The 12,586-nt window shown below is 37.4% G+C and overlaps 1 protein-coding gene across 1 annotated transcript in view; it reads left to right on the top strand.

Annotated features, from left to right (window-relative positions):
* The window catches only part of itga9 (integrin, alpha 9), a 99,024-nt gene that overhangs the window by 66,496 nt on the left and 19,942 nt on the right, over positions 1-12,586 (top strand). The window contains exons 15-19 of the mRNA XM_016544903.1: positions 1,768-1,920; positions 2,849-2,925; positions 3,542-3,689; positions 9,612-9,698; positions 9,801-9,880. Coding sequence (XP_016400389.1) covers positions 1,768-1,920; positions 2,849-2,925; positions 3,542-3,689; positions 9,612-9,698; positions 9,801-9,880 — 545 coding nt within the window. The remainder of the gene's footprint in view (positions 1-1,767; positions 1,921-2,848; positions 2,926-3,541; positions 3,690-9,611; positions 9,699-9,800; positions 9,881-12,586) is intronic.

The following is a 12,586-nucleotide window of genomic DNA, read 5'->3' as shown; positions in this document are numbered from 1 at the left end:
TTTACTTTCACTTTTTTTTTTTTTCTCTCAGATGAACCAACCTGACAAACAGTATTTATTTATTTGTTCGTTTGTTTGCATGTTATTGGCAACTAACAGAAATAAAAGGTTAAAGGACCGACGGAAAAGGAAAAGTTGCGATTTTCTAGGCCGATATGGCTAGTAACTATACTCTAATTCCGTCGTAATAATCAAGGAGCAGCAGGTGTAATGATATTACGTAGCGCCTGAAAATAAGCTAACTTCTCTCAAACTGAAATCAAATAAAAAATAAATAAATAAAAGCTAAATAGAAATATAAAAAAAAAAAAAAACTTATAAAAGTGACAAGCACAACTTAAAGTAAACTTAAAGTAAAATTAAAGTAGAAACTCAAAATACAAAACAAAAAGCTAATTCAAAATATTAATACTATACTATATTATTAATTAATTAATTTATTTATTTATTGCCATTTTGAGCTAAGAGAGCAATATAATATACATTTTTATTGGTAAATTCAAAATGTTTTTTAAATAAAAGCTTGGCAAACATGCAGAAAGTCATACAGGTTTCTAATAAGTAAGTAAATGATCACAGAATTTTCATATTTGGGTGAACTGTTCCTTTGATTATAATATAGTCTTCATTCTGTCATGTGTAATAAACACACATGCCCCATTTGATGGTGTAAATAAGTCTAAAACCTGTCCATTCAGCCACCGCACCTCTGTTTCCTGCAGTAACTCTATCAGCATGTGAAGGTGCAGGGCAGGATGTGCCCTATCTAGTGTATCACGATGTGTTAAAATATTGGCCTGAATCAGCGTCGCTGAGGAAGGGGATGGGTGGGTGGACAAACGGAAACCATGTGATAAAACTCAAGGGAAGAAATTTTCGCTTTTCTATCCTGGTGGTGCAGATGAAAGTGAGTGATGTTTAATAGTCAGGAGAGGAGAAGAGGGCACAGAAAAGGTCTGCTTTTCCAATGTCCTTCCCTCTTTAGTGTCCTCTAATGAGGATGTCGAGATTTGATCCTGTTCAGTCTTTCGTTTGACTGTTTCCAAGTGGTGTGCCAAAGGAAACACTCCTCGGGCCGTGGCTCATATTTCCAAAATAAGGGAAGATGAAGTGTGTTGGGGCAAGGCAGTGCCAGCTTTTTCCAAATGTTCATCCGATAGCTTTTGGTGGCTCTTTAATGCCACGCTGTTCACTTGACCGAGCCAGCAAGAGCTTTGAGGAGCTTTGCAAAGAGCCTTGGTTATAAAGCTTTTCAGCACAAATGCGATTTTAGCCCGTGCAAAGCCAGTTACACAGCCACCGATTGGGTGAGCTACTTGTCACATGGGCTATTCATCTAAACTTATATCAGTCTGTGCTTGTGTTTTGACACATTAGTGGATGTGATGTGATGTCGGTCTATTTAAAGGAAAAGTGTCGTTTTTGTGCCAGTATCAGCACCAAATAAAATACAAAAATAACCAGATCTGTACATCTTCTGCAAAAGATTTTCAGGGTTATTATCATTAACTGAAACTAAAACCATAAAAACAAACGTTTTTTTTTTATTGCAGCTATTTGCCAAATCAACATTTCTAATTTTCAGTTATTTCATTGTTTTAGTACATGTGTTTAAAAAAGACAAAAACACATAATAAAATTACTAAAAATGTAACAAAAATAAAAATGTTAACAAAAAACTATAATTGTATATCAGTAACAGTGACACATTTCAGCTTTTTGTTTATTGTTTATTTCACGTTTTCCCATTTTTGTGCTTTTTAACAGAAAGAAGTAAAGGATGTGTTTGCCGCCATCGTGTTTGAAGCAGCCTACAGTTTAGGAAAACACTTTGTGGATGGACACCAGGACCGCGACCTTCCCTCGCTCACTCCTGTTCTACGCTGGAAAAAAGGAGAGAAGATCGCTGCAAAGAATGAGGTTTGAATCCTCAAGCTTAGCAGCTTTTGATCACAAACAGAGAAGCAGAATAAGGTTAAAGGGATAGAACAGAAATTTCTGTCTACCAGGGTTACAGGTGCTTGTGCCCTTGTAGATGCTCAGTATGATAAGCTCCCAACTTCCAATATCATCTAACTGCATGTCTAAATTACTTTTTATCTTATTTACCCCTAGGGTGCATGTTAGTACCTTAAATGTGCACATTAGCAGAAAAAGTATACATATTAGTACCAAAATGGTGCATATTACTACAGTTTAAAAGTGTCAGATTTTGTACATTTATTTCTGTGTTTATATAATTTGAGTTTTTTGCCTGTTTTTACATTTTAGTATCTTTACAATGGTCTTATATAGTACATGATTTTAATTTACTCTTGTACTCATTTGCCGTTGGCATCACCCAGCAGCTCTGAATGCCAGAAATTACCAATTTCTCCGGTTATAAATGTGGTTTTAGTTAGCGCTCAATGATGGCTGTTGACTCTTGTGAGTGGAATGTGTAAGATTGATGAATTTATTTGCCAACACGCCACTTCATAACCCACCCTCCTGTTAGGCCACATGCTTTTCCCTCTCAGCTTGAGGAAACTCGGAACTGGCATCTTTCAGCGCATCAGGAATCCATTACGATGGAATCTGAGGCTATTAGTAACCGTGCAGTTTGTCTGTAGCGCTAAAGCAAAGGTGTCAATGTCAGAATCTGTCCAACGCAAACACACAGCACTTTCTTGTGCATTACACTTGAAACCGCTACTCAAATACTACAGCTTTAAAGGCCATTGGGAAAAAGTCCCATCGAGTGTGTGAAGTCTTGCTCAACAGCACCCTCTAGTATTAGTGTCCCGTCTCGGGTTATTCTGACAATGAAGTGATGTAAACATCATGTGCTCTGTTTGACTCTTCACAGACGTGGTTTGAGAAGAACTGTCTGTCAGAGGACTGCGCAGCTGACCTGAGGCTTCATGGGAAACTGCTGCTTTCTGGGTAAAGCCCCTGGTCCTCTCATGGTTTCAGCAAATTTACGTCAGTAGGGTTGAGTCTCTGTAGGCGTGGACACACACTTGGCTCTCACCAGCCCATGACGTCATTCATTAGCTGGTCTGAAGGAGGTCCTGCAGTCTGGTTCTGAATGATCTGGTTTCTCTGTAATCAAAAGTGTTTCCTTAAATGCTGAACCTTCACTGTTTAAAGAGCGGATGGTGATTTCACTAATTTAAAACACATTTTACTGTAATGACTACAAAACAAGCATTCATGTTCTGTGACAGTGTATTTTGTATCAGAAAAATTAAGTCTATTTTTAGGACCAATGCATTTTTTTATTTTTTGCATTGCAATATTTTCATTACTGAAATACATTCAGATATTTTACTTTTATAATTTTTTTATTTTAATTATTATTCTCAGTGGTGATTCTCATTACAGTAATAGTAATTTTTTGTAATTTAAATGTAATAATTTAAAGAGATAGATAGATAGATAGATAGATCTAACAATATTCATAATACACAATGCCAGGTTTCCTATATTCTCAACAGGTTTCTTGAGATTCATCATGTTGTCCTTGTCTCACTTTTTTCTCGTTTCTCTCATTTCCCAGGCGGTACATCAGTTCTCATCTGGCTCTTGGTGGAGTGAGAAACGTCTCGTTAAATTTAACCATCTCTAATGCTGGAGACGACGCCTACGACACCAACATCTACTTCAACTTCTCCAGAGAGGTTCACTACATCAACTTCTTACAAAGAGTAAGTCACTGATACTGTATATTTGTCATTTGTTTCTCTACACCAGACTTTTGACTGTTGACTTACAGGCTGCTTCAGTTTGCATCTTATTATGACTAAAATAAATTCTCCAATATTTTCCAAAGATTGATTGATAAGCGCTTGGCATCTTGCAATCCAGCAGCTAGTTCAGCGACTCCTTAGATGTGTTCATTGGTAAACACCAATTTGATAAAAAACCTACTGAAAATTGCATAAAGTCAGCCAATTAGACTGAAGTCTTTAAACATTCTGTTTGTAATATGCACCGGGCGGCCCAAGGGTGTGCCACGAACTTAGTGCCAAATGGTGACCGATAGATTCAATTATATTTACTGGAAAATGTGACAAGTCTGAATCCTCTTTTTAAGGGTATGTGGTCATCATATCCATGATTTAAAGGGACAGATTGAAAAAAGCGTGTAGAATATAAAGAGTTGTGGAAACAGGAGGAAGTGCACAGTTTCTTGCAGCTGGTCAGTGTATCGATATCTCGGGCTTCTCGAACTCTGTTACAGCTCCCTCATGTTCTGTTTGCCTTGCTGAAAAGCATTCTGTAGTTATCAGCAGCATGAGGAAGAACATTTCCTACTTTAGTTTGATGATTAATGGGGAGACTCTTTAAGATTGCTGAACAGACCACTTTAAAATGAGCTCAGCCTTCTCAAGATGGAAATTATGCAGCGGAATTGCAAATTTTAATAAATGTTCTTTCATTTTTAAGGGATAATGTGTATATTTGACCATGTGTTTCTAGTTTTTATATTTTCTATATTTACAGATTTTTTTTTAACAACAAAAAGCACAGAGGATGCAAAATGCACTGTCAATAACTGACAGAAATACTACTTCTTAAAAGGATATTTCACCTAAAAATTGATATTCTGGCATTATTTACTTGCCCTCATGTTGTTCCAAACCAGTATGAAGTTCTTTCTTTACAAAACATTTTTTAGTTTTTTAATTTAAATTAAATAATTACATTAACAATTTAATTATTTAAAATGTTTTCTAATTTTAGGGGATACTAGGCAAGGCAAGGCAAGTTTATTTGTTTAAAATAGAAAATTAGACGACAAAGAATTAACTTGACGGAGCTCAAACTCAAAACACACGGTCTCTTGTTTACGCAGTGTACGTCACTGTATGTATATGATAAAGGTCAGTGAGGCTGATTAAAGGTCAGTGAGGCTGATTACCATCCCAGAAAGCCCAACCCAGTTTTCCAGTCTCTCTAGTAGTATGTTATGATCTACAGTGTCAAACGCAGCACTGAGATCTAGTAGTACCAGCACTGATATTTTGCCAGATTCAGAATTTAAGCGAATATCATTTATTATCTTAATGAGCGCTGTCTCTGTGCCGTGATGCTGTCGGAAACCAGATTGAAAATTGTCCAGGTATCCATTTGAGTTTAAGTATTTGTTCAGCTGATTAAAGACTACCTTTTCAATAATCTTTCCTATAAAAGGAAGGTTTGATATTGGTCTATAGACCAATATCAAACCTTCCTTTTATAGGAAAGACTACCTTTTCAATAATCTTTCCTATAAAAGGAAGGTTTGATATTGGTCTATAGTTGCTCAATATGGTGTTATCAAGATTGCTCTTTTTCAGAAGTGGTTTAACAACTGCAGTTTTCAGGGAGTTTGTAAAAGTCCCAGAAAGAAGTGAGGCGTTCACCACTTCTAAGAGATCTGCTTCCAAACAGTTAAGCACCCTTTTGAAAAAATATGTGGGAAGTGTGTCAAGATAGCAGGTTGACGATTTAAGGTGCTGTACTATTTCTTCCAAAATTTTGCTATCAATTTCTTCAAAAGCAGACATAGTGTCTTCTTTTTGATATTGTGGTCGAATCTGTCTAACCTCTGCATAATAACTATCTATATTTGGTCACATATTTCTTCATTATGAATATTTTTTTTAAATATTTTAAGTTTGTTTTGTTTTTTTAAACTGACCACTGATTTTTAGGGGGGGGGGGACACAGAAAAGATGCAAGATTGTACCATGAATAACTGACAAAAATACTTACTTAAAGGAATGTCATTTCAAACCAATGTGAATTTTTTAATAATTAATAATTTTTAAATAATTTATTTAATTTCATTTAATTACCTTCAAGCATGATTTTCGTTCTTGACAAAATAATTTTTTTAAAAATCTAATGTATTTTATTTATTATGAATGAAATAGCATAATTATATTTATTTATTTAAATACATTTTAAAAAAGAAAAAAAAATCGCGCTGTCCTTTTGCAAAAACAAAAGCATATAACAAACATATAACTTTAACATATAAAAACTTTTTTTTTTCCCCACAGAAGATAGAAAGTCATATGACATTTGAATTACATTTTGAATTATGGTTTTGAATTACATTTTTATTTTAAAATTCAAGTTTACTTTTGGTCTGGCCTTAATGGAGTATTTAATATTTTGACCATTTGTTTTTGCATTCCAAAATCCTTCTGAAAGAATTCAGTCATCTTCAGCCGTAAACATACTGTAGTCTGTTTTTCAAGCGCTCAGACTTAACTCTATATATCAGTGTGTTTTGATACAGATGGAGCTCTTAACATTGTTTTAGCGTCTTAAATTTCATTGTATAATTTTTGCGGCACGTCCTCTCTCTTCAGTGAGTAATTCCTCATGACGGTTGAATGGGACGCATGCGGGCATCCAGGTGGAAATGTATTGTGAGAAGACACAGGGGCCGTACTTTGTTTGCTGTTGTAGTACTGTACACGCAGCAGGATGCCTCTAATTACCCCAACGCCACGAGAAGTCGTCTGTGCTGATGTGACCCGTCCTCACCCGTCTCCCTCAGAGCGCTTTAGCTCTCCATCATGCCGAGTGTGAACTCGTGCTCGCCTCTTGTTTTATATTAGGTCCTGTTGACTCTGTGTTTGTCTTGCAACCCAAACCATCTGCAGCAGTGAATTGGTTTCAGAAGCTCTATCGCACTGTTTAGGTGGCCCCGGGGCCCCTCTGGCAAAGAAACACGCAGTGTAATTAGATAAACGGCATATTGTCCTTCTATTAGATTGCGACAGGTGAAACGAAGATCTTCAAATTGGTGAGCAAGCAATTCAATTAATTTCAGTGTTACTGAAGCACTAAAAGACGAGGCCGAGAGAGAGAAACAAGCTGGCTGGAGATGAAATACAAGAGTTTATTTTACAGTCGCACAGCCAATACATACATCATTTGAGATTTGTTAATGTTTCAGTGTAATAACACGCAGAGCAGAGAGTATTGATGAATGAAAACACCTCTTTCCTTCCTGTACATGACAGAATACAATTACCAACACAGTAGTGACAAAATACTGGGCAAATTTAGAAATGTGGCATTTGATTAGTATAGATAAGGATAGTACAAGCACACTTTCTGTGCAAAATATTTAACAAAAGATGTTTAAATGGTTTGAAATGGTTCAGTAATGCTGAAAAGGAAGACGGCGTTAAACGTTTGTGAAAAATTTTCTCATTTAAAAGTTTGAGCTCAGTAGTATATACAGTTTCCACAAAAATACGAAGAGCGCAACTGTTTTCAACATAGTAATAAATTATACTCGAGCAGCAAATCAGCATATTAGAATGATTTCTAAAGGATCATGTGACACTGAAGACTGGAGTAATGATGCTGAAAATTCAGCTTTGATTACAGGAATAAATTGCATTTTAATATATATTCATATAGAAAAAGTTATTTTAATTGTAATAATATTTCACAATATTACTGTTTTTACGTAAACACGTGCACTTCTCTGCTGCCTGCCCTCCTCCGTGGGAACACTGTGCGGTTTAGGAAATAGAGGACATTCATGAACTCGAGCTGTCCTTGGGTTTTCCTGCTAGTGCTTTAGAGGACATTGTGTCAGAGTGTTGCTTATTTAAGTCCATTTGATGAAGACAAAGGGTACGTCTCCTCACTGGGGCCAGACGGCGGAAAAAGTGCTGAGCAAGAGGGAGACGACTGTATAAATAATGTTGAATGATTCTTGCCACATATCATACATGAGGGATCTTACACCACTTTTAAGGCCCATGTTATGTAAATAAAAATTGTGTTTACTTCATTTTTTGATCAATTTAATGCATCCTTGCTGAATACAAATATAAATTTCTTTAAAAAAAAAACTTAAAGTAGTGCACATCTGATTGTATCAGACACATTTAAATAGCTGTGCCTAATATCATGTTTTGGGGAAATTGGGTAGCTGAACTACAGCCAGAAAGTGTAAAAATGCATGATCTGGTGTGGATATAGACCTCAGACGGCAAATTGTCAACCACAGAGCGCTCTTGAACTCGGAAATGATTAATGGGCCACATTCAGTCTGCAGTGCTGCCAGTCGAGGTGCCCTGCTGTATGTTAGCAGTACTCAAATCTGAGGAAGCCAGGGTGTTCATGTAAACGCTCCAAACGAGTGCAGAACGTGAGGCCAAAGCCTCAAACTCTTCCCCAGAGAGCCGCCAAGTGCATGAAAAATGAATTTTGCAAACAGTACCTAGCTTTCCTGCACCCCCTCAGCTGCTTTTTACTATTAATTGATGTTTTTTTTTCTCCGGCAGCACTTCTTGTTATTGCTGCAGTGTTGCTAAGAATAGCTTCTTTTTTTTTAATAAATCTGCAAAAATGTCAACAATTCTGTGTTTTTCTGTCAATATGGGGTGCTGTGTGTACATTAATGAGGAAAAAAAATGAACTTAAATGATTTTAGCAAATGGCTGCAATATAACAAAGAGTGAAAAATTTAAGGGGGTCTGAATACTTTCCGTACCCACTGTATAAACTCAAGAATGGGCAACACGTGCAGGACCTCACATGGAACTCGAGATCCCAGAGTTAAGCGCTCATCCTCTGCATTGTTCCAGCAGCGTGAGGCCGTCTGGTTTATCAGTGGCCCTGATAGATTCCTGAAGGCGCTCGGCTGTTTTTTACGCTCTCGGCTCTGTAAAAGGACAGCTTCGTGAACTCTCGCCCGAGAAATGCTCACTCCTCACGGGGTTGAATCTCAGCTGTTTACACAAACCAGCCGGTGCTGCTCTGCTGTGTTTAAAGAAAACTCTCAACTCTCACTGGCGACTGTCCCTGTTACTGTTCTCCTAGTGTATAGCGCATGTGAGAATACAGTTATTTATGTGTTAGTCAAGTCACATTTATTTATATAGTGTCTGATAGTCTGAAGATAAAAAATAGGAGTCTGCGACCATCATACACTATGCGATTTTCTATGATATCTGTCAACTCAAATCTGCAGACTGGCTTTGATTTTTGGCAACTAGCGTCAACTTCTCCAGACTTCAACAGTAAATCAGTGGAAAAACGGGGCAAAAATCGTGTAGTGTATTCCAGGCTTAAGACATTTACATAAAGCCTTATGCACACTACGCATCTTGTAGCATGTGTTTTTCACAAGACTCTTCTAGTGTGCACACTTGCACAATTGTGTTCCAATTGATTGCAGATGCTGCAACAAATTTCAAACTTGTTTGAAATCTAGCCGAACAGTCAACAGGTGTGTACACTGCTTGAAATTGCAAGAGAAAAAGCTAAACATAAAAATAAAAATTTGTTTAGTTTACCTCCGACTGAGATCTAAATTGGAGATCTAAACATAAGTGTAATGCATATTGAATCCAGCTTGCAGGAGTTTATTCTCAGTAGTAAACCATTTGCATGCCTTCTGTATGTTTGCATGGCAATCAGTGATTTCTTGGGTTTCTTTTGGATGTTTTTTTTTTCTTTTTTGTAATGTTTTAAGCATACCTTGAGGAAAACACTGGGGTTGGTGACTTTCTGCTGGGGTCTCGACAAAATAGTACAGCTTGTGAAGGTTTTGTCTGATTATTCTCACTGTCATTTGGTGTTTTCTCTGTCTGTTTGGGCTCCAGGAAGAGAAGGGCATTTCCTGTATGCTGGTAGAGCTGGACTTCCTCAAGTGCAGCATTGGATTTCCTTTCATGAGAGCGCAAACCAAGGTAGTATGACAACAGTACCAGCTTAACAACTTACTTGGTGATCTTGTTAATTATAGTGCCATTCCATTTACCCTTGTAATTTTAACCTTTTCTTTTTTTCAGTACCATCTATCGGTGCTTTTCGACACAAGTCATCTGTCTGGTGAAAATGAGACGCTGCTATTTTTAGTTCATGCTAGAAGGTAAGCTTTGAACGGTCTTGATATAATTCATTTCAAATACAAGTTTTATTTCTTTGTTTAAGAATACACATGGTTCACATCATCAGTCCACATTAGTGAATGTCGTGATGTTTAAATCTGAAATAACTAGATAGATTAGACATTTGGACTTTTCCCTATTTGGCTATTTTGAGAGAAATTAAGTGGTTTGACTTGATATTAAAGTCATGATATTAATCTAATGCTGGCCAGATGTGTTTTCTTTGCTCAGAGATCTCTTAGCTCTCTGAGGCAAATACAGCTCTCATTAAAGCTGCAAGCAGCGTTGAAAGGGTCCTCGGACCCGGAGCCACCTCCACCCAGTGGCCTTAGGAAAACAGTGAAAGGTGGTCTATATGCATGTAAAGTGGCAAATATAGGAGGAATATGTCAAACCAGGCTTAAGACATTTACATAAAGCCTTATGCACACTACGCATCTTGTAGCATGTGTTTTTCACAAGACTCTTCTAGTGTGCACACTTGCACAATTGTGTTCCAATTGATTGCAGATGCTGCAACAAATTTCAAACTTGTTTGAAATCTAGCCGAACAGTCAACAGGTGTGTACACTGCTTGAAATTGCAAGAGAAAAAGCTAAACATAAAAATAAAAATTTGTTTAGTTTACCTCCGACTGAGATCTAAATTGGAGATCTAAACATAAGTGTAATGCATATTGAATCCAGCTTGCAGGAGTTTATTCTCAGTAGTAAACCATTTGCATGCCTTCTGTATGTTTGCATGGCAATCAGTGATTTCTTGGGTTTCTTTTGGATGTTTTTTTTTTCTTTTTTGTAATGTTTTAAGCATACCTTGAGGAAAACACTGGGGTTGGTGACTTTCTGCTGGGGTCTCGACAAAATAGTACAGCTTGTGAAGGTTTTGTCTGATTATTCTCACTGTCATTTGGTGTTTTCTCTGTCTGTTTGGGCTCCAGGAAGAGAAGGGCATTTCCTGTATGCTGGTAGAGCTGGACTTCCTCAAGTGCAGCATTGGATTTCCTTTCATGAGAGCGCAAACCAAGGTAGTATGACAACAGTACCAGCTTAACAACTTACTTGGTGATCTTGTTAATTATAGTGCCATTCCATTTACCCTTGTAATTTTAACCTTTTCTTTTTTTCAGTACCATCTATCGGTGCTTTTCGACACAAGTCATCTGTCTGGTGAAAATGAGACGCTGCTATTTTTAGTTCATGCTAGAAGGTAAGCTTTGAACGGTCTTGATATAATTCATTTCAAATACAAGTTTTATTTCTTTGTTTAAGAATACACATGGTTCACATCATCAGTCCACATTAGTGAATGTCGTGATGTTTAAATCTGAAATAACTAGATAGATTAGACATTTGGACTTTTCCCTATTTGGCTATTTTGAGAGAAATTAAGTGGTTTGACTTGATATTAAAGTCATGATATTAATCTAATGCTGGCCAGATGTGTTTTCTTTGCTCAGAGATCTCTTAGCTCTCTGAGGCAAATACAGCTCTCATTAAAGCTGCAAGCAGCGTTGAAAGGGTCCTCGGACCCGGAGCCACCTCCACCCAGTGGCCTTAGGAAAACAGTGAAAGGTGGTCTATATGCATGTAAAGTGGCAAATATAGGAGGAATATGTCAAAGTCATTTATATGTGCCAAACTTCCTGCTGCCAGCTGGTGGTGCTATGACTATAACTGAATACTGGCATGTAGATGTCTTCAGGCCAGGACTTTTATCAAACATGTGAAGTTTGGTGCAGATTGACATGGTATGTTTGAGTTAGTGTAAAACATGACATACCCTGTTGCCAACAGGTGGCGCTATGGTGGTGCTAAAAATTATAACTGAATCTTGGCATGTAGATGTTGTCAGGCCAGGGCTCTTATCAAACATGTGAATTTTGGGGCAAATCGGACATTGCATGTTTTAAGTTAGTGTAACAAGTCATTTCCTGTTGCCAGCAGGCTGCGCTATGATTCTAATTGGATATTGGCCTTTAGATGTCTTTAGTCCAGGACTTTTATCACACGTGTGAAGTTTGGGGCAGATCTGACATTGTATGCCTGAGTTACAGCAACTTCCTGTTTCATGGCGAAACATCGAAATTTGTCAGGCTGCCACGGACACGCCCTTCAATAAAAACTCACGATCTTCGCACTTTAACATCACAAAGGGCTTTAAATTACACTGACCAAATTTGGTGTTGATCTGATTAAATCTCTAGGAGGAGGAGTTAAAATACAACTCATGAAAATGGCAAAAACGGCACAAAATTTGCAGAGAAAATTCTAAATAACTTACTTCCTGTTGAGTTTCGATTTTGCTCAAAGAGTCTTTTTTGTTGGTATTGGGACATTACATGTGTGTAATTTTACATGTACGTGAAACGTAGCTTGAAGGGCACTTTGTTGAAAGTGTATAGGTGGCGCTATCGAGCCATTTTGCCACCTCGTTGCTGAGGAATATAATGTAGTGATCTAGTATCTAGGCTATTTTATTAATGAAAATCACGGGGAAGCGTTGACAACAAGTTTGTGTGCAGCGCAATGTGTGTGTGTTCAGCGATCTCTGACCTCTCTCTCTCTCTCTCTGTGTGTGTGTGTATTTATGTGCATCAATTAAAGCAGTGCATTAATATAGAACGGTGATTAAACTGACTTGGAACTACCTGTGCATTAAACGGTTTTACTGCATACCTGCCAGCCAAT

This window comes from Sinocyclocheilus rhinocerous, unplaced genomic scaffold, assembly GCF_001515625.1.
Source record: "Sinocyclocheilus rhinocerous isolate Xijiao unplaced genomic scaffold, SAMN03320098_v1.1 scaffold790, whole genome shotgun sequence".
NCBI lineage: Eukaryota > Metazoa > Chordata > Actinopteri > Cypriniformes > Cyprinidae > Sinocyclocheilus > Sinocyclocheilus rhinocerous.
The sequence above is the reverse complement of the archived record's forward strand: the minus strand, read 5'-3'. Positions and strand labels throughout refer to the sequence as shown.